Source organism: Bison bison, unplaced genomic scaffold, assembly GCF_000754665.1.
Source record: "Bison bison bison isolate TAMUID 2011002044 unplaced genomic scaffold, Bison_UMD1.0 scf7180017864158, whole genome shotgun sequence".
Taxonomy (NCBI): Eukaryota; Metazoa; Chordata; class Mammalia; order Artiodactyla; family Bovidae; genus Bison; species Bison bison.
Window position 1 is genome coordinate 4225266 of NW_011494730.1, and position 27039 is coordinate 4252304.

At 46.7% G+C, this 27039-nt stretch overlaps 1 protein-coding gene across 2 annotated transcripts in view; it reads left to right on the forward strand.

Moving 5' to 3' along the window:
- The window catches only part of ATG16L1 (autophagy related 16-like 1 (S. cerevisiae)), a 39346-nt gene that overhangs the window by 11766 nt on the left and 541 nt on the right, over positions 1-27039 (forward strand). Inside the window, exons 6-16 of one of the 2 annotated variants that reach the window (XM_010841233.1) lie at positions 1965-2051; positions 2677-2733; positions 3638-3740; positions 6343-6448; positions 12359-12429; positions 13072-13143; positions 23128-23248; positions 23523-23628; positions 25472-25621; positions 25720-25767; positions 26557-26658. In XM_010841233.1, coding sequence (XP_010839535.1) covers positions 1965-2051; positions 2677-2733; positions 3638-3740; positions 6343-6448; positions 12359-12429; positions 13072-13143; positions 23128-23248; positions 23523-23628; positions 25472-25621; positions 25720-25767; positions 26557-26658 — 1023 coding nt within the window. The remainder of the gene's footprint in view (positions 1-1964; positions 2052-2676; positions 2734-3637; positions 3741-6342; positions 6449-12358; positions 12430-13071; positions 13144-23127; positions 23249-23522; positions 23629-25471; positions 25622-25719; positions 25768-26556; positions 26659-27039) is intronic. The other variant, XM_010841234.1, reaches the window with a different exon arrangement.

Consider the following 27039-nt stretch of genomic DNA (forward strand, 5'->3'; position numbering starts at 1 on the left):
TTATGATCCTTTTAAAATGTTGGTTGCTTCCTTATAAAGGGAGGGGAATGGTTTCATTTCATCTAGGGGTCATCGGCCAAAGGTCTTGACTTATAGCAGATCTCACACCAAGCCTTTGCTTTTAGATGTAGCGTGTGTGTCTATCTTCTGCTTTCCCACATGGGGAAAGTGAATGTCAGGTATTTTTGCCCAGAGCTGCAAAGTAGATAAATAGTTGATCTAGAAGTGAGATTTGGTTCTCCTTAAAAGTAACAGCTGATGAAAGCATTGTTTGTCTTGCCTGCTGTTGGCCAGTGTGAACGGGTGAGTAGGTGTAGAAAGGTCACGCGTCCTGCCCCAGCCACAGAGCAAGCGGTGGGGCAGGCTGGAGACCTCAGGGTGTCTGTAAAGTCCTGCTCTTACTCTCCCGTGCTTCCCTAATTGTAGGGCTTCTTCCATCTTTGAAGGGTGTTGATAAGTTACCAGATGCTGGTGTTTTCTCGTTTTCTGCGGTCTTTGCGCAGTTTCAAGTACCTGCAACTATTCAGCTCTGTCTTAAACCATTTACATGGGCTCAGCTCATGTTTATCACTCTTGCTGTCTCTGCTCTTCTGTTGTTACCCTTGTGTGAACACAGATGGCTCTCCCAAACCACCAGTGAGAGGAGAAGAAAGCCCAGCCTGTTCTCTGTCTCCAGGCCCGCCTTTGTTCTCTCAGCCCTGGCCAAGATGGGGGTCAGTTACACGGGATCCTGGAATCAGTAGCCAAGGAAAATAAATTTACTTGCACTTGGTTTGACTTGCTTGGTAACAGGTTCTGAAGTATAGATTACATTTACATAATCCAGATCATTAATCATGGGAGAAGCTCTTCCAAGTTCCTATGAATCCAAACATTTGGTAATAAAGTCTCAGGTTATTAGTTTTTATCAGTTTACTTCTCCATGAAGATTGCAACTTGGTAGGAGGTCGTTAAGACCAAACTAATTACTTGCCTTTCCTCCAACCAGGAAAATGGGGAGGAAGGGGAATTCCAGAGGGTCTTTGCGTCTGGTGGGATAAACAGCAGAGGATCACATTCTTTTTTTTAGTATTTATTTGGCCATGTCAAGTTGCGGCACGCAAGATCTTTGTCCTTTGTTGTGGCCTGTGGGATCTTTAGCTGAGGCATGTAAACTCTTAATTGCGGCACGTGAGATCAAGTTCCCTGACCAGGGATCGAACCCAGGCCCCCTACGTTGGGAGCACAGAGTTTTAGCCACTGGCCCACCAGGGGAGACCCCAGGAGCACATTATTGTGACTTATTTTGCATGTAATGTGATGAACTTACCAAATGTCAGAAACACCAAGTACTTAAGCATCAAACAGCCAGAGTCAAAGATGAACTGCGTTTAGACTCCGCTGTCCTGTCTTCTGTTCTTAAGTGGTACTTAGCGCCGGGTTGTTTACGCGCCTGTTGGTCTCTCTGCCCTTCAGCAGTCCATGTGCTTCCTGCCCTGGACGCTCCCCTCGTCCTGGCGTTCTCCTGCGCACCGCAGCTGCCCCTCGCTGTCCTCCATGTGTTGCTGAGCCCGCCTCCTGGGAACTGTTTCTTGCTGAGTGCCGCAGTCTGGTGGTTGGCGTGCAGGAGACTTCTGAAAAGGAAAATCTTCCTTGCTCCTGGTTATGTGGTTAGGGACTTAATAAGCCATTATTTCAGTGCTTTTCAAGTGGGAGCTGTCTTTAGACCTGAAGAGATCCAAAGCTCCCTTCTCAGGTTATTTTCAGCTGGAGTTCTGGATCCGACTTAGATTGTTTCTTTTCATGTTGCTCTGATGGAAGTTCCTTTTTCTTCAGAGAAGCTGAAACCGACTCTGTCCCAGCCAAGACTCCTGGGCTGTGTGTGATTAGGAAGTGGTGTTGCCTGTTGGCCTTAGCAGAGCAGGCCCATCACAGAGCTTCTGTTCAGCAGAAGCAAAGGCTTGGCCTCTCGCCCTTCTTTCCAGGGATGATGATATTGAAGTCCTCGTGGATGAAACCTCTGAGCACCCTGAGGAGACCTCTCCCGTGCGAGCCATCAGCAGAGCGGCCACGTAAGTAGACAGGTTGTGCCAGGAATGGGGGGCACCCTGGCAGCCGCCGTGGGCAGGACCAGAGAGCAGTGCAGGGCCCCTCACTCGACCATGGAGGGTATGGGCTCCAGAGTGTCCCCATCTTTCTCCAGTCGCCCCTCCGTAAGTAGGAGGGAGCCATCCCTCAGTGGTGCCTCCAGCCGTGAAGAGAAGCAGAAAGAAGTGGTAGCAACTTCCCGAAAGAGGGACCTTGTTAGGCTGGGTGATTGTTTAGAGCATACTGTTTAATTCTTACCAGGGCTCCAGGATTTTTTTTTAATTTGCCAAAGCAGGACCAAAACGATGGGGTTTGTCCTTAACCATACTAGAAGTTGTTAGGTCAGTTAGTTTATTGTCCAAAGCATCATTTCCGGGGAAGTTAATTTAAGGCTAGGGAATCTTACTCTTTTTGAGATTTCGAGGCTGAGTGTTCCCTTTATCTTCCCTCTGTTTTCTGGTGGTTCAGTCCCTGGAGGGTTTTCTCTGCTGGAGTTTGGGCACTCGGTGGGAAACATACCCCCAGGAACGAACTTTTGTGGACTGTTTTTGATTGATTGTTTGGGCAGAATGTTTCTAAGGTTTAAACCTATCCTCCCCTCCTCTTTAGTAAGCGACTCTCGCAGCCTGCTGGAGGCCTTCTGGATTCTATCACTAATATCTTTGGGTAGGTTAGAAAACCTTCACCTTTCCTTGTGTGTATATATATGTGTGTATAAATATACCTAAGTACATGTATATGATTTGTTAGTGTTTTTTAAACGTGCACCAGAATCTCAGTGCAGAGTATATGCAGATGCCTTAATTTCAGCTTTTCATTTAGCTTCTTCCTTTTTTCCCTCAACTTCCTCTCTTAATCCCGCTGCGTGCTGACCTCTGGCCTTACCCTTTAGTCTGTCCGAGTCTCCCCTTTTGGGACATCACTCTTCTGATGCTGCCAGGTGAAAACATTATCCTGTCCTAGCCCAGCATGCGAGTGTGGGTCGCTGATAACCACGTTCATCACCGCTTCACTGCCCAGCCATCACGCGTCCGTGTGCCAATAACCAGGACGCTTTGCATGCGCCTAGACACCGCGTCCACCCTCTGAGCGGGGCAGATAGGTTGAGCTCTTTGTACAGTTAACTCAAGCTCTGGCCGCTCTTCCTTTTGGCATGTGTTCAGCTCCACCCTGACCACAAGCGTACCCCGAGGATGATGGTAACCAGGCATAGGAATCATGTTGAAATAGTTTTGTGAAAATACCCACGAGCCCCCTTGGAGCACGTGGTCACTTTAAGCTGAGGACGTGTCTAGCGGTTTATTTGATGGGGGCAGCGGTTGTTCAGGCTTGCTTTTCAGTGTTGTGTTTTGGAGTCCGTGAGTTAGCGAGGAGGAGAGCGAAGGTAAGTGCTGTCTTTCCAGTTGTCACTGCGTCAGGGGGCTTCCGACTCGGGGGGCTCGTTCTGTGGTTTGGAGGGTCTTGAAGGGAAAAGAAGCTACTGATAAAAGGCGTCTTTGAGTCCCTGCTGAGAGGTGGGCGGACAGTGAGCCCACACAGTCCTAATATTGTCCTTTATGTTACTTCTTAGGAGGCGCTCTGTCTCTTCCTTTCCAGTTCCCCAGGATAACGTGGATCCTCATCCCGGTGCTGGTAAAGAAGTGCGAGTGCCGACGACTGCAATGTCTGTCTTTGTAAGTGTGGTTTATCATCCTCAAGCCTCATCCAGCTTCTCGTGGAAACAGAACCTGACCATTGAAGGATCTTTTCTCCTGTTGCAGCTAAGCTTTCTGTTCCTATTTCATTTACATGGAACTTTTACACCCGTTGGCTCTCTGATAGAAGCGACTGATAATATTTTGATAAGCAAAGCAAGATTGCTTTGTTAAAATAAGCAAAATACATTAATTTTCCTCATCTTTAGAGAACAGAATTGATTTCCAGCCACCCTCTGTGATATGTGGGACTGGCTGAGAGAAAGGATGGGAGGGATGGGACAGGGGAGCACTAACTTGGGATAGTGAAACTTGAGAGAATAACTCTGTCATTTCTTGTCACTGGTTGGCTCCAGTGCAGAGTTTTTAGTCAGCTGTCTGTTCTGGAAGGTCCGTTGGGCAGCTCTTGGCTTAATTATGTGCACGTCCGTATGACTTCTGACCATCAGGAGCACCTGGTTGGAAGCAGGACACAGGCCTGGGCGAAGCTGCTGTGTTGCCAAAGCCGACACTGGTGTCAGAAGCTGGGTCCTAGAACTAAAGGCTGATCCAGGTCCCAGCTGGTGTGATTGAGCAGGCATGAGACCTTCCCAGGGAAACAATCCCTGGCTCAGGGCTAGCAGAGGGGGTCGGGGGGTCAGTGGGGACAGCAGAGCCCAGTTAGTTGGGCTGATGCTCGGATTGCACTGGGAGAGCCAGCTTTTGGAGAGAGAAAGACTTGCTGTTAAAATGGGATGGAGTTTACATGGCGGGAGCTTTCAGTTTCAGGCATAAAGGGGAACTTTTAATAGTTACTTCTGTCCAGTGAACTGGCTGACTAAGTGGCCACCTTGGTCATTGTAAAGAGAGTCCTGCTGTGGAGGAGGAGGTAGATGGGGAACTATTACAGCCCCTTCCCAGTGCTCCTGTGCTTCTCTTAACGGGCCGGGCCCCTCGGAGGTCAGTGATGATTGGTAAAAGGTCTGATTGCACGTGAGGTCACAGTCCCTGCCCTGCCCTCAGCTCCCAGCAGCCCATTTTTCCCTCCCATCACATTTAAGTCATGTGTATGGGGTAATGGAGCAGCTGACAACATGGGATTCTGTCAGTGTGTGTTTCTGAAGAGTCGGCAGTGCACAGCAGACCAGTATCCAACAAAACCAGCTACACAGGGGCTTGATGAGCGGCAGCCGTGGGTGTGATGGTGCATGATCTCAAGTTTTCAATCTGAGACCTCCCAGTGAAAGGGAGCACTGGAAAGAGAACGGAGTCATGTGGAGGTGGGAAGTTGGACCACCTGTCAGATGGCTTTCCAGCACTGGGACTCAAGAGGATGGTGAGAAGGCAGAGCAATCATAAGTGTTGTTTATATTCCAGTCAGCTTTACGAGTCACTTTCTCAGCAGTTGAGGTACCTTTTTCAGTCCCAAGCAAAGACGATGAGATTTTGTGTTCCTAAAGTGACCTTTTTAGGCAAGTGATTGACCTGTTTAATGATTTAATATTTATAATCCATGTGTTGAAGTCTTCCCCTTCCCCTGCCTTGTTATTATGAAAATTTTCAAATATAAGCGGAGATAGGGATTAAAAACTGCTGTTGGGCAGCTTCAGTTAGTCATATTAGCCAATCTTATGACCACACACATACACAAACTTTGGCTGGAGCAATTTAAAGCCGATCTCATAGTGTTTTTTACTTACGGATATTTTGAAATCCATAGTCTTTTCAGACAGGAGATGATAGTGATGTCCACTATTCTCTCACCCCATTCTAGGCTGGGGAGCTTCCTGTCTGGTTTCCCTTCTCAGCTTAAACACAGATGCCATCTTTTCAGACGTGTCCAGTGTGGATGCCAGTCTCAAGGCATTTCTCTGAAAATTACTAAGTTCTCCCAAAATAACACCTGTTACTTTTATTGAAGGCCTGGTCGTGGTCAGATGTGGTCTGAGCTTACAGGAGCTGCGGAAGTCTTTATTGTATAGATGAGCAAACTAAGGCTTCAGGAAGTTAAGAAACTTGGCAGAGGCCCCCTGCTGCCGACAGTGCACATGGGTGCCGTTGTCCCCAGAGGGAGCTCCGGAGCCCCTCTGACACTGACTGTGGCAGGACCGGCGCCTGCTCTTGTCAGGACTCTCCCTATTAGGGCGCACTCTCACTGGGACGACCAAAAGGAAAGGCTTTTTTAAAAAGAAAAGGATTGTTTTCACTAATTTGATACAGTTTCATGTGTGTTATTAATGCAGTCTGGACCAGAAGAGAGGCAGTTAATCACAGACTTACTTTTAAGCTGTGAGGATCATAGTATAGATTAACATTACTTTATTCTTAGAAGAAATAAAATTAACTCAAAGACAAACTTTAGGCAGTTAGTCTCTGTAGGTTTTGAATGCTTTTTAAGAAGTTTGCACAGTATTTAAATAAATAGAAAAAGAACTGTAAGAGTTTAATGATAATAGAATCTTTGGAGACTCTGGGCTGGGAACCCAGGAGTGTGACTTAATGACCAGTGTTTACCATGTGGTAAGCGTCCCCGTCTGTATTAGCCCCGTTCTTGGGGGTGACAGTTAACCCAGTTTGAAAGTGGGCGTTTGTTGTCTTGCAGGACGCGCATGACGGGGAGGTCAACGCTGTGCAGTTCAGCCCAGGTTCCCGGCTCCTGGCCACGGGAGGCATGGATCGGAGGGTGAAGCTCTGGGAAGTGTTTGGAGGTGAGGTCCCACCAGAGTGAGAAACAGAAAGAAGCGCGTTGGGGATGTCTGGTTGGCAGTCTGAACTGTTCATCTTCTTGAAACGTGCAGTATTTTGTGTCAGGAATCGTCTGACCAAAGCATTGTTGCTCTCTGTTACCCTTTACAGCTGACACAGTCGAGTCTGTGTTTGTTCTGGGTTTCCAAGTAGTGACCAGAGAATGCTCTAAATTCCAGATACTTCAGCGTTTGTGTTTTCTCAAGTGTATAGCAATGAGAGCGTCTTCTAAGATAGGGCAGGTTTTAGATTTGAAATAAAAAAGTCTTAGTCATGGACTAGTAAAATTGTACATAAAAATTAGGAATAAAATTACATATCAAGTTGTGTATTTAATAATGCCAATGGCCATCGCCTAGGAAAAAAAATGACATTGTATCTAAGCTTGAGACTAAAGAGACGAGTATGGGACTTCCCTGGTTGTCCAGTGGTTAAAGGTCTGGCCAGTGCAGGGGACATAGGTTCGATTCTTGGTCCAGGAAGATCCCACAGGCTGAGGAGTGACAAAGCCTGTGCACTGCAGCTACTGAAGCCTGCTCACCCTCGAGCCCGTGCTCGACAACTAGAGAAAGCCTGAGCGCTGCAACGAAGACCCAGCACAACCATTAATTAATTTAAAAGGAGGGTGTGTCGTCTTGCTGTTGTTGTTGTTCAGTGGCTAAGTCATGTCTGACTCATTGCAACCCCATGGATTGCAGCACACCAGGCTCCTCTGTCCTTCACTGTCTCCCAGATTTTGCTCAAATTCACGTTTGCTGGAGTTGGTGATGCCATCCAACCATCTCATCCTCTGCCGCCCTTTCTCCTTTTGCCTCCATCATTGGTGGTGGTTTAGTCACTAAGTCATGTCCAGCTCTTGTGACCCCATGAACTGTAGTCTGCCAGGCTCCTCTGTCGATGGGATTCTCCAGGCATGAAAACTGGAGTGGATTGCCATTTCCTTCTCCAGCCTTCATCAGGGACTTTTCCAAATGAGCAGGCTCTTTGCATCAAGTGGCCAAAGTATTAAAGCTTCAGCATCAGTCCTCCCAGTGAGTATTCAGGGTAAATTTCCTTTAGGATGGACTGGTTTGGTCTCCTTGCTGTCCCAGGGACTCTCAGGAGTCTTTTCCAGCACCATAATTCAAAAGCATCAATTCTTCAGTGTTCAGCCTTCTCTTTCTGATCCAGCTCTCACATCCATACATGACTACTGGAAAAACCATAGTTTAGAGCAGACAGACCTTTGTCAGCAAAGTGATGTCTCTGCTTTTTAATGTGCTGTCTAGGTTTGTCATAGTTTTCCTTCCAAGGAGCAAGTGTCTTTTAGTTTCATGACTGCAGTCGCCATTCACAGTGATTTTGGAACCCAAGAAAATAAAATCTGTCACTGTTGCCACTTTTCCCCCCTTCTGTTTGCAGAACAGAACAGTCCCATGAAGTGATGGGACTGGATGCCATGATCTTAGTTTTCTGAATGTTGATTTTTAAGCCAGGTTTTCACTCTCCTCTTTCACCCTCATCAAGAGGCTCTTGTTCCTCTTCACCTTCTGCCATTAGAGTGGTATCATCTGCATATCTGCGGTTGTTTATATTTCTCCTGGCAGTCTTGATTTCAGCTTGTGATTCATCCAGCCCAGCATTTTGCATGATGTACTTACTCTGCATAGAAGTTAAGTAAGCAAAGTGACAATATACAGCCTTGTATTACTCCTTTCCCAGTTTTGAACTAGTCAGTTGTTCCATGTCTGGTTCTAACTATTGCTTCTTGGCCTGCATAAAGATTTCTCAGGAGGCACATAAGTATTCCCATCTCTTTAGAGGTCTTTAGTGGTCTGGTATTCATCTCTCTTTAGAATTTTCCACAGTTTTTTTGTGATCCACACAAAGGCTTTCACATAGTCAATGAAGCAGAAGTAGATGTTTTGTGGAATTCCTTTGCTTTCTCTAGGATCCAGTGAATGTTGTCAATTTGATCTCTGGTTCCTCTGCCTTTTCTAAATCCAGCTTGTACATCTGGAAATTCTCGGTTCACATACGGCTAAAATCTAGTGTGAAGGATTTTGAGCATTACCTCGCTAACATGTGAGATGAGTGCAAATGTCTGTTAGTTTGAACAGTCTTTGGCATTGTCCTTCTTTGGGATTGGAATGAAAACTGACCTTTTCCAATCCTGTGGCCACTGCTGAGTTTTCCACATTTCCTGACACATTGAGTGCAGCACTTTAGTAGCATCATCTTTTAGGATTTGAAATAGCTCAGCTGGAATTCCATCACCTCCACTAGCTTTGTTTGTAGTGATGCTTCCTAAGGCCCACTTGACTTCACACTCCACTCTGTCTGGCTCTAGGTAAGTGACCACACCATCATGGGTTTGGTCATTAAGACCTTTTTTGTATTCTTGCCACCTCTTCTTAATCTCTTCTGCTTCTGTTAGGTCGTTACTGTTTCTGTCCTTTATTGTGCCCATCCTCGCACAAAATGTTCTCTTTATGTCTCCAGTTTTCTTGAAGAGATCTCTCTTTCTCATTCTGTGGTTTTCCTTTATTTCTTTGCAATGTTTACTTAAGAAGGCCTTAGGTCTCCTTGCTATTCTCTGGAACTTTGGATTCATTTGGATATATCTTTCCTTTTCTCCCTTGCCTTTTGCTTCTCTTTTCTCAGCTATTTGTAAGGCCTCCTCAGACAATCACTGTGCCTTCTTGCGTTTCTTTTTGAGATGATTTTGGTCACTGCCTCCTGCAGAGTGTTACAAACCTCCGTCCATAGTTCTTCAGGCACTCTGTCTACCAGATCTAATCCCTTGAATCTGTTCATCACCTCCACTGTAAATTCATAAGGAATTTGATTTAGGTCATATCTGAACGACCTAGTGGTTTTCCCTACTTTCTTCAGTTTAAGCCTGAGTTTTGCAATGAGGAGTTCATGATCTGAGCCACAGTCAGCTCCCGGTCTTGTTTTTGCTGACTGTATAGAGATTCTCTATCTTTGGCTGCAAAGAATATAATCATTCTGATTTTGGTATTGACCATCTGGTGATGTCCACGTGTAGAGTCTTCTCTTGTGTTGTTGGAAGAGGGTGTTTGCTATGACCAGTGCGTTCTCTTGGCAAAGCTCTTTTAGCTTTTGTCCTGCTTCATTTTATACTCCAAGGTCATCTTGCCTATTACTCCAGGTATCCTCTTGACTTCTTTTGCATCCTAGTCCCCTATGATGAAAAGAACATCTCTTTTTGGTGTTAGTTCTAGAAGGTCTTGGAGGTCTTTGTTGAACCGTTCAACTTCAGGTTCTTTGGCATTACAGTTGGGAGATAGACTTGGATTACTGTGATACTGAATGGTTTGCCTTGGAAATGAACTGAGTTCATTCTGTCGTTTTTGAGATTGCACCCAAGTACTGCATTTCGGACTCCTGTTGACTATCGGGCTATTGCATTTCTTCTAACAGATTCTTGCCCACAGTAGTATATATAATGGTCATCTGAATTAAATTCACCCAATCCCATCCATTTTAGTTCACTGATTCATAAGAATGTTGATGTTCACTCTGCCATCTCCTGCTTGACCACTTCCAGTTCACCTTGATTCATTGATGTGACATTCCAGGTTCCAATGCAGTAATGTTCTTTAGAACGTCGGACTTTACTTTCACCACCAGACCCATCCAGAACTGAGCATCATTTCCACTTTGGCCCAGCCACTTCATTCTTTCTGGAGCTATGGTAATTGCCCTCTACTCTTCCGCAGTACATATTGGACACCTTCCTACCTGGGAGACTCATTCTTCTAAGATCAAAACTGAGTCTCTTTGATTACGTTTTATTTTAGGAATGAATGACCTTATAGTACTCAAAATGGGATGGCATTGAAACAGGAGAGGGGAGTTAGTGAACCCTCTCGCAGATGTCTGAACTGAGGCATAGCCCACTCGCCACATTTTGATACTCAGTTCAATATACATGTACTTTTGACAAGACGCGGTCAGAGAACAGGCTGCAGGGCTCTGTAGGGAGCATGTTGCCGGGCTTCCTTAGTGGGGCGCACGTGTGCTCGCGGTCCAGCTGAGGCAGCACGGTCCCGCCTGTGTCTGCTTCATTTCCTCTGAGCCGCGCCATAGCCCTGTGCTGTTAGGCAGCTGGGCGTCACCCCTGTGTGAGAGGTGGAAACTCAAAGACGCTTCTGGATTTGTGTGGGTGATTTACGTGGACAGAGTGGTGAACTAGGACCTGAGCTTGGGTGAATTGCTGAAACTTAACAATAAAATGATAAGAACAGAGATTTGGTGATTAAAAAAAAGTATCTACACAGATAGTCTGTTTCAATTATACCTTGCAAATAAATACAAATAGCTCTAGAAATACTTTTATTTTACTCCTTGGTCAGTAAAAATACCTATAAGAAAATTAGAGATACCAGCCATTAGTAGAAGTATTACCTTTTTGCTGTCGAAGAGGAAGTGAACACTAATCAGAATTAATACTGACATAATTTGTGCCGGAGCATAAACTGTGTTAGTAAAATGAGAGTTTCTACTAAATCTACAGAAATAACATAGAGCATCTGGCAGCATTATTTTTTATAGTTTTCAGGAACAAATATCAGTCATGTTCTAACTAATTATAGGACCTTTCCTCCACAGATGGCTTACTTGGTGTATAATTTTCTCCCTCTTTGCTAATATTTACTGAATCTTGGAAGAGACCAAGTCCAAAAGGCCTTTCATGAAATAAGACGATCTTTGGTCTTTTGAGCTCTGTCTCTTGGTAGACTGGCACTTAGTGATCATTTCTGAGGTTTTGGCACTTTGTCACCTGCCAGACAGAGCAATGTTTTAGGCATGAGCCACGGAGATATTTTTTAGAATTTGCAGTAGTATTTTTGTCTGTAAAGATCTAATCTAAATAAAGTCTTTAATTAGTAGGTGTTGACCTTTTTTAGACTCATGAAAATCTAATGAAAGCTAGGATCCAGGAAAAGGCATTAAATGTGCTGTATTTTGCAAATTAATTCAGGGATTTACTCACCAGCTTAATAGTGCTGGCCATAAATGTATTTGACAGCTCCAAATCCACATTTATGTCATTTTTATTAGCATTCAGAAGTCCTGAAAGAAAAGGCTGTCCATTGAAATGTATACTATTCTGTGCTCCTATCTTATGAATTTGATTTGAATGGTTCCCTAACTATTTCCCTAGCTTCTCTATCTAGGTTATCCTTAAGATACCTTTTAAAGAAGGAATTTAATCACAGCATCATTGGGATTTACCCTTTGATCTGTAAAGTTGCCCTCAGGGTGGCCAGAGTCTGAAAGCAGAGTCCAGGGATGAGTGGCTGGGCCTGGGGGTGAGATGGGCTTCAGGAGAGCACTGGCAGGCGATTGGTTCGCTGGAACCTTGCTTCACATAGGTAGAGTGGACAGATAAATTCCAGAAACTCCAAACTAGTTTTACTGGAAATCTAATGACTAGCCAGTTTATATAACTACAAGTAAAACTGTTTTTCGTACTTGGGTTCTGAAATTTTAATGGTCAGTTTCCATTAAAGTGATAGTTAAATTGACAGAGATGTGTTTATGTAAATTAAATAGCTAAATAAACTCTAGGTCAGTTGACATGTTTTTAAATCCCTGCACTTTTAGGAAGGGAATTGATGACACTAAATTTCTTAAAAAGAGCAGTGTAAGAGCCAACCGGAAAATGCTGGGCTCCGCACCCTCTTGTGCGTTCGTTGCTTTGGGGACTGGTCAGCCGAACATTCCCGTCTCATTGTGCTGTTTGTCCTGCTACTTGATTCTGTAAATATGCGGGGAAGTTGCTTTTGACCATGTAATTAGCTTCCCTTGTGTTTCAAGTGCCTCGTTTTAATTGGTATGTTGGCATCTTTGTTTTTATGCAGACAAATGTGAGTTCAAGGGCTCCCTGTCTGGCAGTAATGCAGGAATTACAAGCATTGAATTTGATAGTGCTGTAAGTACCTAATATCCATGGAAATGGGTGAGTTGAGAGGTGTTTAGAAACCATTTTTGACATCTGGTTCTTGAAATTTAAAAATAACCTACCTGGTTTCTCTGCTGTTTTCTATCTTAATGTTAGAGAAGGATGCCAATAGGTTAAAAATTCAGTGCTGATCACGAGTAGGTTGAAGATGGGTAGGGGAGACAGGTCTTGGTAACCCGGTTGGTCAGCATCTCTCCAGACTCGATAAGGCTCTGGTTTGGGCCGAGTCGGTGCAGGTGGAAAGGAGAGGGTCTACAGCTGGGGGACAGTGGGGAGGTGAGGCTGGGGAGTCGGCGCCTCTGGGCTCGTGGACTTGGGCGGGTGTAGAGAATTAGTACTTGGTCTTACCGAAGTGGGGTGGAAGTGAGCACAGGGGGGTGAGTTCCATTTTGAGCTGGAGGTGTAATATCTACAGCCATCAGGCGAGGTTGAGCAGGCTCAGGAAAGAGGCCTGAAGTTAACGGGATTGATTAGTTAACAGAATTCTGGTTATGACGGTATTCAGATCAGGTATGTAGTTTTAGTCATCTAAACAGTCTTGAGTTTGGTATGAGGAAATTTGTATCATGTGAACTAAAGTTCTGTTTTTCCTTCTCCCCTTCTTTCCTGTAGGGATCTTACCTCTTAGCAGCTTCAAATGATTTTGCAAGCCGCATCTGGACCGTGGATGACTACCGGTTACGGGTAAGACCCAGTTAAGAAAGAAACTACAGCCTCCAGGCTTCCTGTGGGTGCGTATCAGTCACAAAATGTAGGAAATGGCAGGGTGATGCGTTAGGAGAATTTGTGTTGTCTGACCATCAGACTTGATTCCCCTTGCCCTTTCCTCGTTAGGGAAATTGATGTTTCCACTTCACGTTCTTTGTCCAGTAGTCAGCTTTGAAATATTCGTGATAGGAAGCCATCACATTTCCATGAAAGGCTTTTGATACTCCTGTTCATAAGAGCTAAGGTTTTTAGGTAGGTGTCAGTGTTAGCTTAACTTCAGCTATTTTAGCACCAGCGTGTGAAAGGTTGTTGTTGAATCATGCGAATACACCAGGATTCTTGGCCCCCGGAGGAGAAGAATTCAATCCGGGGCCAGAGACGAGGCTTGATCGCTCAGAGCTTTTGTGTAATAAAGTTTTATTAAAGTATAAAGGAGATAGAGAAAGCTTCTGACATAGGCATCAGAAGGGGGCAGAAAGAGTACCCCCCTGCTAGTCTTTAGCTGGATGTTATATAGTCACTAGCAGTCTGTTAATGAAAGAAAGGAATGTCTTAAAATTCAGAATGGCACCAGGCCCCTCACCCATAAGATGCATTTTGGGATAATCTTGGCACCAAATGGTTTATCCTGGGCCATAAAACGATTAACTTGAATCTTGAAGAACGGCAGACCACCATACAAATAGTTTCATTTACATAGATTAGGGGAACAATATCCATACTGGTTTGTCAAGTAGGTTCTGGGCCAAGAGGCGGAACAGACTTGGAGACAGAGTTTGGGGTAAAGGCATAGTACATTAGCATAGCTTAAGACGGACATTTCCATAAGAAAAAGGCATTGGTTATCTCTAGGCTCGAGAATAGCTAACTTCAGGCGAAACCAGGTGTCATTATAGCAACACAGTATTTTAAGAGAAACCTCCCTTTAAATTTGTATAGAGAAGGAAAAAATATTGCTAGTTTGTTTCCTCCTGCCGCTTAAGAGAGATAAAAATGTCTGACACTTGCAGGCTGTTTCCTCCATTTGGAGACCCCTGGCCTTCCTGCCTGTTACCCTCTCATGTGTAAGCTGTGTTTCTTAAGGACCCCAAGACTTAATCACCTCACAAAGTAGAGCTGGAAAGTAGGCTATGGAGAAGTTTTTTGGGTGCAGTTATGATAGAGTTAAAACACCTCACATGAAGCCAGGAGGACGATGTACAGGAAATCAAGAACTGTGGGTTCAGATGTTGAAGAAATCTGCAGTCTGAACCCACACTCGCCAAGAAGTCTCTTAGATTCTAAAACAAAGACAGAAATTTAATGGTTATATCCCTTTTGTTCTAGTTGCTGCTAAGTCACTTTGGTCCTGTCCGACTCTGTGCGACCCCAGAGACGGCAGCCCACCACGCTCCCCTGTCCCTGGGATTCTCCAGGCAAGAACACTGGAGTGGGTTGCCATTTCCTTCTCCAGTGCATGAAAGTGAAAAGTGAAAGTGAAGTCGCTCAGTCGTGTCCGACTCTTAGCAACCCCATGGACTGCAGCCTACCAGGCTCCTCCATCCATGGGATTTTCCAGGCAAGAGTACTGGAGTGGGGTGCCATTGCCTTCTCCATTGTTCTAGTTAGAAGACATACATTAATTTAAAGACAGGTTTTTCTCCTTAAGCTTGAAGCAACCTTCGCATGAGCTTATTAAATAAAGGCTACAGAAAGATGAGGTGGAGGATTTGCTTGACACTGATAAGCATTTTACCCCTCCAGAAAAACTTGACACAAACCTGAACTCACATGAAAAGCAAAAGCATGATGTGAAGATGAACTTTGTAGAGATAATCTACAGGGAGGTGGGGAGCTGCAATACAGTGGTCTGTGATGTGTTTCCAGTGGCGTGAGGCTGGTGCAGGGACGGAGCCAGAAGAATGGCTAGAAATCCACTGCTCAGTCACCCCTGGTCTTTCCATTTCCTTCAGGGAACTGTATGGAAAATAGCCAGTGTTAGGTGCTAGCTAGGAAGATCCCCTGGAGGAGGGCACGGCAACCCACTCTGGTATTCCTGCCTGGACAGTCCCCGTGGGCAGAGCTTGGTGGGCTATAGTCTGCGGGGTCGCAAAGAGTCGGACATGACCGAGCAACTAAAGCATGGCATAGCACAGGTGCTAGCTCACACATACAGGGTTGTAATTCCTGATTCTTAGTTGAGAGACGATCCGCGTGCAAAGCACGAGGTGTGAGGATGACAGAGACGGCTGTCTAATGGCAGCTAAAGGGCCTGTTCCTGGAGAAACGGGGGTGGGTGGACTGCTGGACGCCTGTGGGCGGGGCTGGGCGCCAGTAGGGGGACTGATGGATGCCTGTGGGCGGGGCTGGGCGCCAGTAGGGGGACTGATGGATGCCTGTGGGCGGGGCTGGGCGCCAGCAGGGGGACTAATGGACGCCTGTGAGCAGGGCTGGACACCTATGGGTGGGGCTGGACACCAGTGGGGGGATTGCTGGATGCCTGTGGGTGGAGCTGGACGCCGGGGGTTGGGGCAGGGGGCGCTGCTGCACGCCTGTGGGCAGGGCTGGGCGTCAGAGGGGGCTGCTGGGCACCTGTGGGTGGGGCTAGGCGCCTCTGAGGTCCCAGTGCACGTCTGTTCAAAGGCTCAGATGCGTTTCCAGTTGAGGCCCGACGGTCCTGCATCCTCAGCCGGGAAGGCTGGTCTGGCCTGCTCTGGTAGTGTCACGGTCAGTCCTGGGGCATGCCTTCTCTAGGTAACCACCAGTTACTCAGTGGAAATTTATGGTGGGGTTGGTTACTTCTGCAGGCATTAATTTGCCTAAAGGAGAGGGCATTTACCTGGGTACCTTCTGTGTGTTAGACCCAGTAGTCAAATGTGTTATGTGCATTGTTGCTATTGTTCCGTCACCCAGTCGTGTCCGACTCTTTGCAACCCCATGGGCTGCAGCACGCCAGGCCTCCCTGTCCCTCACCACCTCCCAGGGTTTGTTCATTTGATCAGTGATGCTATCTAGCCATCTCATCCTCTGATGCCCTCTTCTCCTTCTGCCCTCAGTCTTTCCCAGCATCGGGGACTTTTCCAGCGAGTCACCAATACGCATCAGATGACCAAAATACCGGAGCTTCAGCTTCAGCATCAGTCCTTCCAGTGAATATTCAGGGTTGATCTCCCTTAAGATTGACTGGTTTGATCTCCTTGCTGTCCAAGGGACTCTCAGGAGTCTCCTCCAGCACCACAGTTTGAAGGCATCAATTCTCTGGTGTTCTGCCTTCTTTACGGTCAGCTCTCACAACCGTACGTGACCACTGGGAAGACCATAGCCTTGATTATATAGACCTTTATCGACAGATTAGTCTCTGCTTTTCAGCACACTGTCTAGGTTTGTCATCGCTTTCCTGCCAAGAGGCAGTCTTCTAATTTCATGGCTGCAGTCACAGTCCTTAGTGATTTTGGAGCCTAAGAAGAGGAAATCTGTCACTACCTTTTCCCTTTCTATTTGTCATGCAGTAATGGGACTGGATGCGATGATCTTAATTTTTGTTAATATTTAGTCTTAAACCAGCTCCTTCACCCCCATCAAGAGGCTCTTTAGTTCCTCTTTGCTTTCTGCCATTAGAGTGCTATCATCTGCATATCTGAGGTTGATGTTTTTCCCGCCTGTGTTGATTCCGCCTTGTAACTCACCCAGCCCGGCATGTCTCATGATGTGCTCAGAGTATAGGTTAAACAAACAGGTGACAGCAGACAGCCCAGTCGTACTCGTTTCTCGATCTTGAACCAGTCGGTTGTTCCATACAGGGTTCTAACGGTTGCTTCTTGACCCACATATGGGTTTCTCAGGAGACAGGTAGGATGGTCTGGTATTCCCATCTCTCAGCTTTCCATAGTTTGTCATGATCTTCACAGTCAAAGGCTTTCGCGTAGTCAATGAAACAGATAGATATTTTTCTGAAATTTCCTTCCTTTCTGTATAATTCAGTGAATGTTGGCAATTTGACCTCTAGTTCCTGTTCCTTTTCTGAACCCAGCTTGGACGTCTGGCTGAAGCCTAGCATGCAAGATTTTACTTACTAGCATGACCTTAATAGCATGGGAGGTGAGTGCGGTTGTACAATGGTTAGCACATTCTTTGGTACTACCCTTCTTGGGAATTGGGTTGAGGATTGACCTTCTGTAGTCCTGTGGCCACTGCTGGGTCTTCGAGATTTGCTAACATAATGAGTGCAAAAACTTGATGGCATCATCCTTTAGGAATTTGAATAATTCTGCTGGAATTTGATTGCATCCACTGGCTGTATTATGTTATGTACGTTACTGCTTTTAATTCTCAGGAATCCAGGGGAGGTAGGTAGATGGGAAAACCAAGGGTCAGGTAAGCCCACAGAATTGCCTGGGGTCACGCAGTGAACACATGAAAAGATGAGACTTGGGAATGAGGCCTGTGCTATTTCCTGTGTTCCATTGGCCTGAATCATTTTCAACTGAGATACAGCAAAACTGTATAAAGAGTGCAAAGGGACACACAGCCTTCCTTACAGTTTAGGCCCTTCGATGAGTGAAGCAAGGAGTTGGGTGCAGGATGGTATTTGTAGCTGGTAGAAGAGTTCTGAACAGGTAGGTGTAAGTTTTTGGGTCTGAATTAGGAGGAGACCTGGAGGTGGAGTGAGCTGGTTTGCAGAGGTGGGCAAGTCTCGCTGGAGGAGCTGCTGGAGCCCCGAGCTGGGTGCTGACGAGCTGGGGGCTGGTGCCAGGGCTTGTAGCCGCCTGTGCTGGACCAGGGCTCACAGCCATGCCTGCTCACTTGGTAAATGTATGACGGAGGTCAGGAGGCCTTTTTAGCAGGTTCCTATGCCCGCAAAAACCACATGAAACCCTTACCAGGGCCCAGGAAGTAAGTAGGCTCCCTGTCCAGGAGGCTCTGGCTTCTTTAGTTTGCAGAGGATGTTAGCGGGCTTGAATGGGCATCCGTGTTCTGAAACACGAGATCCAAGCCCTGGTCGGCGTCTCCTCAGCTCGTATGCTGAGGGGTGGTGTTGGGCGAGACCAGAAGGCTGGGGAGGCTGGGCAAGTGCTTGCTTTAAATCCCATCAGGAAAGGGGGCCTAGAAACAGCCTGGCACTGAAGGGGTCCCTTGCAGAGGACGCCTTTCACGGTGGGGTGTTTGCAACTGCCGAAAAAATCTTAAAGTGAAGTTGCTCAGTCGTGTCCGACTCTGTGACCCCATGGACTGTAGCCCACCAAGCTCCTCCGTCCACGGGGATTCTCCAGGCAAGAATACTGGACAGGGTTGCCATTTCCTACTCCAGGGGATCTTCCCAACCCAGGGATCGAACCTGGGTCTCCCGCATTGCAGGCAAACGCTTTACCATCTGAACCTCCAGGAAAGCCAGAAAAAAAAAACTCAAAAGATGAGTGTAAAACTGAGGAACTGGGTTGAAGAAGCTGCCCTGTCGACTTCTCTAACGCTGATGTGGATAAAGGGCCTCATTGTGGACTGACTCTCAGATGATGGTTTTTATTTCAGAAACTTCCTCATCAAGGTCTGCATTTCTCTGAGGTCACTTGTCTTAGTTGCCGTTGATGGTTACTGCCTGCGTCGTGGGCGGCCCTGCAGCACGGGGCAGGCCGTGCAGAGCCCGAGGGCAGAGAGCGCTCTGCTGGGAGACTCGGGCTGCTCTGACTTCAGAGCCCGTGTCAGCTCTGAAAGAGGAAGATAAAACCTTGAAGTAGTGTTAGAAGTTAAATGTTAAACTTTTTTTGTGTGGCTGTTCTGGGTCTTTGCTCGAGCTTTCTCCAGTTGCAGCGAGCAAAGACAGCACTTCCTTGTGTGTGGGCTTCTCTTCGTGGTGGATTCTCTTGTTGCGGAGCACAGGCTCTAGGGTGTGGGGGCTCAGTAGTTGGGGCGCACAGGCTTAGTTGCTCTCCAGCATGTGGAATCTTCCTAGACCAAGGCTCGAACCCACGTCCCCTGCATTGGCAGGTGGATTTTTATCCACTGTGCTACCAGGGAAGTTCCAGAAATTAAACGTTAGATACTAATAAGTGTCAAAAATACTGAATGGGTAAAAGAATTGGAAATAAATCTGATCCACTTAAATTAACTTAAAAATCAATTTTTAAGTGAATCACTTCAGTGCAGTTCCATTACTCAGTTGTGTCCGACTCTTTGTGACCCCATGGACTTTAGCAGGCCTCCCTGTTCATCACCAGCTCCTGGAGTTTACTCAGACTCATGTCCATTGAGTCGGTGATGCCATCCAACCGTCTCGTCCTCTGTCATCCCCTTCTCCTCCCGCTTTCAATCTTTCCCAGCATCAAGGTCTTTTCAAATGAGTCAGCTCTTCGCATCAGGTGGCCAAAGTATTGGAGTTTCAGTTTCAACATCAGTCCTTCCAATGAATTTCAGGACTGATTTCCTTTAGAATGGACTGGTTGGATCTCCTTGCAGGAGCTACATTCCATACCATTGAGAGCATGGAGATGGAACTAGCTAGCTTCATTGAGGTTTTTCTGACTGGACAAGAACAAGATAAACAGAAATCCAGAGTTTTTAGAAGTAACACATGTGAAAAGCTAGGAAATAAGTCACAAGGAAGCCTTATAATCATAGATGTTCATTGCAGTATCATTTCTGATTGTGAAACTTTTAAAGGGATCTAGGTGTCTGCTGGCCAAGGAAGTTTCAATTCGATTATAATCTCATTACTTGAAGACCTTTTACCTATTATAGACTGTTTGCCTATATTAATTACATTACAAAAACTCTAGAGGGTCAACTGTGTGCGTGTGCACGGGTCACCCTTCTAAGCAGCATGAGGAAGAGATTAGTGTTTTATAGACTTAGAGACCCAGGGTATTCTGGCCAAACAGCGGGACCCCCAGACTGTGTATTTTCAGCTGTCACATGGAAAATTGCTTGTGCTGTGAAGTTAAAAGTGGATTCCCAGGCTATGCGGTTTTGAATGCAGTGGGTTACAAAACTAAAACAACATTGTAAAGCAGTTATACTCCAATGGAGGGAAAAAAGTGTACAGAAACAAGCAAAAATGTAGTGGATAAATATGTAGGGATATTTCCATATTAACATGTAGTTAGGGTCAGCACACGGAGAAGGCAATGGCACCCCACTCCAGTACTCTTGCCTGGAAAAGAGCCTGGAAGGCTGCAGTCCATGGGATCGCTGAGGGTCAGACACGACTGAGCGACTTCACTTTCACTTTTCACTTTCATGCATTGGAGAAGGAAATGGCAACCCACTCCAGTGTTCTTGCCTGGAGAATCCCAGGGACTGGGGAGCCTGGTGGGCTGCTGTTTATGGGGTCACACAGTTGGACACGACTGAAGCGACTTAGCAGGGTCAGCACAATGAGTGCATTGGCATTGCCCACTTAATGAGCAGTGTCTTTTCCTCCCTGTGTGTGTGAAAAGTGATTTTAAATTTTTGGTGAAATAGTTTTTTACTAACAGCTTACATAGCATGAGAAGTACCTGCATGAGTTTTTGGTCTCTCCCCAGGGTTTGTGCAGATTAGATGACATCTACTGAGCATTGCTCAGTAGAGCAGGTTAAATGTACTGTATTTAACATAAGCTTTGTTGCTAGAGCTTTCTTGATCTTTTCAGAAGGATCAGTAGGGAGTTGTCACACAGCCTCAGCGTGGCTGCCACCTGGCTGGCCGCGACTGTAGGATGCTGTTCCAGCTTCAGAGGTTTAAACGTGAGAGGAAGGAGTCGTGGAGTCCGGGCAGACTTCCCTTTCTAAAAGGGGAAGCACATGCCGCCCTGAGTTTTCTGCTCCTGTGATAGTGTGCAGTTGTTCTACCGGGCAGAGAGGGAAGGTTGGTTTCTAAAATGTTAACTCTCAACTTTGAGATCTCAGCTCAGGGATTTGGAGTGAAACCCAGGAAGGTAGCAGTTACAGTAAGTATATTAGGGTCTTTCAGAAGCTGCTTTTTGGGGTGGTGAGGATGGTATTCCCTGGCGAACCAGTCACTGCCAAGGGCCCAGGTTCAGTTCCTGGTTGGGGAACTAAAATCCTTCATCAAAAAAAAAAGCCCCTTTAAAAAAAAATTATAAAAAAACACTGGTGAATACCTGAATGCCTTCTGAGCCTCTGAGATTTCCACACGTAAATATGTTGATCCATGTTGAGAAATAGGAAAGGGGCTGACTCCCCAAATCTTTGACTGGCATCCCTGCCACCCCCAGCCGGCTCTCCCCTTGGGCTCCAGTAGTGCAGGGATGGGTAGAGGGCAGCGATCCTCAGTTACGACTCAGTGCTGCGTTCCTTGGCCACTCAGGGGAGATGCCATGGCTGGCACCCCACAGCTGGTCACAAAAAGATGGGATTGTTGGGAATACTGGACTCTGTGGCTGTGGTCTGACGTTTCAGGCTGAGACCTCTGATTGAAAAACTCCTGGAAGTCTAAATTGTTTATTTAAAGAGTCCTATGTTTCCTTTTATAAATTATACCTCCAGTGATCCTGCCTGGTCTGACTTTAAATAGGAAACTGACTTTTTATAATTCAGACTTCCAGAAAATGGCAAGAATAGTACAGACAAGTATCTGTAATAGAGCTTATTTCAAGAAGGTGCTTATCCCCTCCCCCCTTTTTGAAGTTGTGTAATTAGCCTCTATAGAGGATGCAGATTCAGGAAGTTTCTACATGTATTTTTGTTTTAACGCTTAGGAGAAGACAAACGTTATTTTTCTATAATACACAAGATGAAAGAGGCAGCGTAAATCTAATAATATTAAATAGATACCATTTGTGTATGCATCGTTCTTTTCCATTTCGTTGGCTGATAAGACTAAATGCAGGTATCCTGTTTTTATTTGCGTTCTGTGTGCTGTCTTTAGTAGAGCCTTTACTGAGTACTTCATTATACTTCTTTTATGCGTCCTTTTTTTTTCAAATTGACCTACCACACTGTTAGTCCCAGATGCACAAAATTGCAGTTCATTATTCCTATACATTGCCAAACGATCATCACCATACATCCAGCTATCATCTGTCAGCGGAGTCATTGCAGTATTATTAACTGTACTCCCGGGCTGCAGATCCCATCCCTGTGAATCCTTTTGTAACTGGGAGTTTGTACTTCTTAATCTCGCTCATCTTTTTTCTCATACCCCCCACTCCCCCCACAACCATCAGTATGTTCTCTGTATCTGAGTCTGTTTCTGTTTTGTATGGTGTTAAATTTGGTTTTTAGATCCCTCATATAAGTAAAATTGTAAGGTATTCGTGTCTGTCTGACTCATTTCACTTAGCATAATACCATCTAGGTTCCTCCATGTTTTCACAGATGGCAAAATTTCATTCTTTTTTTATGACTCGATACTCCATTGTATATATTTACCGTGTCTTTATTCATTTGTCTACCATTGGGCACTTAACTTGCTTCCGTATCTTAACTGTTGTGATTAATGCTGCAGTGAAAATAGGGGTGCATGTATCTTTTCAAATTAGTGGTTTTGTTTTCTTTGGAAAAAGTACCCAGAAATAGAATTGGTGGGTCATATGGGGTTTCAGTTTTTTTAATTTTTGGAGGGCTTTTTCGTACAGTTTTCTTAGTGGCTACACCAGCTTACATTTCTCATATATCTGTTGGCCATCTGGTGTGTGTTTTTTTGGAAAAATGTCTGTTTGGGTCCTCTGCCTGCTCTTCCCTTATTCTGAGGATGTGGTCATGTGAAGTTTGTTCTAGTGGTGTTGGATTTTTTATTTTTCTATTACCTTTTTTTTTTTTTTTTAACTTTTATTTATGATGGGAGATTCATCTCTTCTTCTTGATACCTCATCCGTGGGAAGTACCCAGAAACAGGCTTCCTGGGTGTTTCCCTGAGCCGCTTGTCCTTCTGTCTCAGTTCTCCTGACTGAACCTCAGGGTGTTTGGAGGCACTGGCTCCCGGGCAGTTGGCCCCTGACTCCCAGTGCTGCGCCCAGAGGCTCACCCTGGCTGTTCTGTCTCCTAGCACACGCTCACGGGACACAGTGGCAAAGTGCTGTCTGCCAAGTTCCTGCTGGACAACGCGCGCATCGTTTCTGGAAGTCACGACCGGACCCTCAAACTCTGGGATCTACGCAGCAAAGTCTGTGAGGAAATTCAGTCTCTGTGTCTGTGAACGATTCGATACTAATCGGGGAGCCATTTGTTTCTGTGTTAAAGCCTGCATCTAGTGTGATACACTTTGAATTTCGAGTCTGGTCTCATGTTGGGTGGCGATGATGTAGGGACTGTTTTCCAAGTTTGAAGCTTTGTTTAAATAAATGGTTCTGATGACCTAAGTAAGGGTGAGAGGGCAGCGGTGCTCGGTGCGCAGCCACGGAGGGGTCTCTGCTTGACTGCTCATGTTCGGTTTTCTTTCAGGCATAAAGACGGTATTTGCGGGATCCAGCTGCAATGACATTGTCTGCACAGAGCAGTGTGTGATGAGCGGGCATTTTGACAAGAAAATTCGTTTCTGGGACATCCGGTAAAACTCCCACGAGCCTGGTGGGGAGGCAGATGAGAGGGCAGAACTGTGATGGTGTCTCGTGTGTGGGTTGTGCTTCTGCCCTGGAAATGGCAGAGACGGGCTGCAGTCGACATTATCTTCCCCGTTGGATAGTCTTTACCCTGAAGTAGAACGTCACAGTCGTCACGCCCTGTGTCCTCACTAGTCACTTTGCTGGCTGCTAGGTAAACAGGTGAACAACTAGGTTGTCAGGTAGATTCAAGTGTAACTGGGGAGACCGCCATACAAGTCTGCAGGGTGTGCTGAAGCAGGGCTGGGTACCGCTGTCCAAGGACGTTAAAGACTGTCTCTCAAGATGAGTCTAGAGAAGAGCCCCAGAGGGCAGCGAGTCAGGCGAGGGCAGACGAGACTGACAGGGTGGATAGGATCGGATTGCCGCAGGCTTTGGACGCCATTGATGAATGACTTGATCTTATAAGCTGTCGGGTGTTTAGCCAGAGATTCCTTTGCTAGAGTCTGGTAGATTACATTGGCAGTTTTAGAGGGTGTCTGAGGAGCAGGGACGTCACTGAAGTCTTGAGGAGCTGAACTCAGGGCAGTAGAGGGCGATGTGGAGCTGGAGTCGGTTCCTGGGAGACTTCAGACGGAGCTCCTTACAGACTAGATGTGGAGAATAAATGACAGATTTAGGGAGAGGATGCAGTGAACATATTCAGAAAAGGGCATTAATTGGCAGCTTCTAATAGAGTATTTGGGAAAACGGAATTTTTGAGAAGTTGGATGGGAGAGAAATTGAGACATCCTCACAGGAGGACTTTGAAGACATGAGAGTGGATTTATCAGAGCTGGTGTGTGAAACGACAGAACGGCAGCACCCAGGGAGCTGTCAGGAGAGCTGAGTGGCTGGAAATGGAAAGAAAGCTGAGGTCTCGGTGATGGGCCAGGTGTGGGGAGTAAAAGGGGAGGTGTCTAGTCAGGATGAGACTGGGTTGGTTAGAAGTGGGTAACTGGTGATTAGTTTCAGGTGTACTGGTTGGCTGACAGTTGAACTGAAGTATGGAATTATAGAGCTAAACTGGATGTTAAAAGGCTCCTGGTCCATCCCCTAATTTAACAGATGAAGGCCCCGAGTCCTAGGAGGTGGAGCAGCAGCAATAAAGTAAACTCTCTTACTTCATTGTGGTTTGGGATAGGAAATCTTTTCATTGAAAGTTTACAACACAATGACCACAGAAGGGTTTGTAGCTCCTTTGGCTGTATCACCAGCAGGGCCCAGTCCAGGATTGCTGTTCACAGACCTGGCATGGACCGCGGCCCAGAGGAGAACTGGGAGAAGAAAAGGAAGAAGAAGAGGTGGCCAGGTGTCCAGGCTCCGTGTCTAGAGTTGCCAGGATGGGTTGGAAGGCCTGGGAGTTGAACTTTGTACGGCAGGATTCCCGGGAGAGTCCACACTTGTCCACAGAAGGCAGCCCAGACCCACTAAAGCAGATTTACATCTCTTTGGATAAGCTGAAATGATAAAATTGAAGTAATACAAATTAAACAGTAGCCCTACTTAGTTCATACTGATCAGAAGCTCTGATCGGCAATTACTGTATTTCAGAAATGAGCAAGGAAATTAATTCTTACCAGTTTCAGAGTTCTGATACAACTACTTAATAGAATCTGTTGATGGCAAAATTATAAAAGCCGAGGCTGAGGTTGTTTGTGTGAGGTTTGGAGCGCTTCTGCTGTCCTTGAAGAGTAGTACGTTCTCGTTGAATTGACTACCTTTCCTGCTCTATGGCATGCCAGTCTGCTTGGAATGGGGAAGTTCTGACCTTTCTGTTACATTTTCTCAGATCTTCCATCTTTTTTGTAGATCAGAGAGTATTGTCCGAGAGATGGAGCTCTTGGGAAAGATCACTGCCCTGGACTTAAATCCAGAAAGAACTGAACTCCTCAGCTGCTCTCGAGATGACCTGCTGAAAATTATAGACCTACGAATAAATGCTGTCAGACAGACATTCAGGTAACTGAAGACACTCTGGTGGGGTTTCCAGAGGCCTGCCTGTGCTCACGCCCTGAGTGGCGTGGACTCTGGGGTAACGGTGTCGTCGTCTGTTTCAGCGCGCCAGGCTTCAAGTGCGGCTCCGACTGGACGAGAGCTGTGTTCAGGTTAGTGGGGAGGCGCGCCTCCTGCCCCAGCCTGCCCACCCCAGCACCGCTCATCTCAGTTTAGAGCAGGGGCCTCCTCCCACTGGAAATGAGCTGAATCTGTACAGTGTCTCCATGCGAGCAAGTGTCCGGGAGCAAACCTGCAAGTTCAGTCCTGGACATTGCTGTCACTCCCTCTTTCTAAAGCGTCCCTTCTGTGACTGAGAACGTGTGCCATCCCGGAAGCTGCGGTGATGGACTGGTTTGTTCACCTCTGTCTACTCGTTACCGTAGGGCTCTGAGAGCTTTTCGGGAAGGGTGGGGAGTCTCCTGGAGCACAGCGGAATGGCTCCCTCCCTTTCCTGTTCTCCCGTCTGAGTGTGGCCGTTCTCACAGACACACTGCCAGGGTCAGGGCCGGTACTGTGGAGAAGGTCCTCCACAGTCCACACGTTGTTCCTTTTCTGCTTTCGCTGAACCGTGTGACCAGGCAGTCCACCAGCTGAGGGAAACCCTTCACCACTTGGGGTTGCCTTTGACCTCCCTGTGTGCTCGAGATGACTGGGGGCTTGTGCCCCCCAGAAGTACTGCGGTGGCACCATTTCTCAGTAGCCAGTGAGGCCAGATAACGGTCTAGCAGCTTCAGCCAAAATGGCTGTGAATAGCATCTCGGGGTTCCTGGGTACTCAGAAGTGGTCATGAGTTTGACTCGTAAGCGAAGAGCAAACCTTGACTTCCTGGGGAGAGGTCCGTGTGAGGACGCTGACTTGAGAGTGGGTGACGGACGCCGTTTCTCTTGTGTGTCCTCTAGCCCTGACGGCAGTTATGTAGCAGCGGGCGCGGCCGAGGGCTCGCTGTACATCTGGAACGTGCTGTCTGGGAAAGTGGAGAAGGTCCTCTCAAAGCATCACAGGTGAGACAGCAGCCCCTCTGAGGCGCTGAGCAGGCTTGTGGCTCCATCCCAGGGGCCAGTGCTCTCCTGGGCGTGGGCCCGGGTCGACCCTACGAGGGCCATGTCCACTCGGGTGCTCTGCTGCTGGTGAGGTCAGTGCAGAGAAGCTGGGGCCGTTCTCACCGGACCGCAGACCCCTGGGTCCTGCTCATTTATGTTCCAGGACGTTCCAGTTAGGGCGGCCACTGGAAAAAGGCTTGGAGCCCGCGTTCTGCCTCTTGGATCATGTGTGCGCCCCCGCTTCCTCCCGCCCCTTCACTGCTCTCCTCCCTCTCTGCAGCCCTGTCTCCCTCCTAGTCCCTTTCCTCAGGAAGTTGACTGCTTGTGACCACTGGTTTTCGC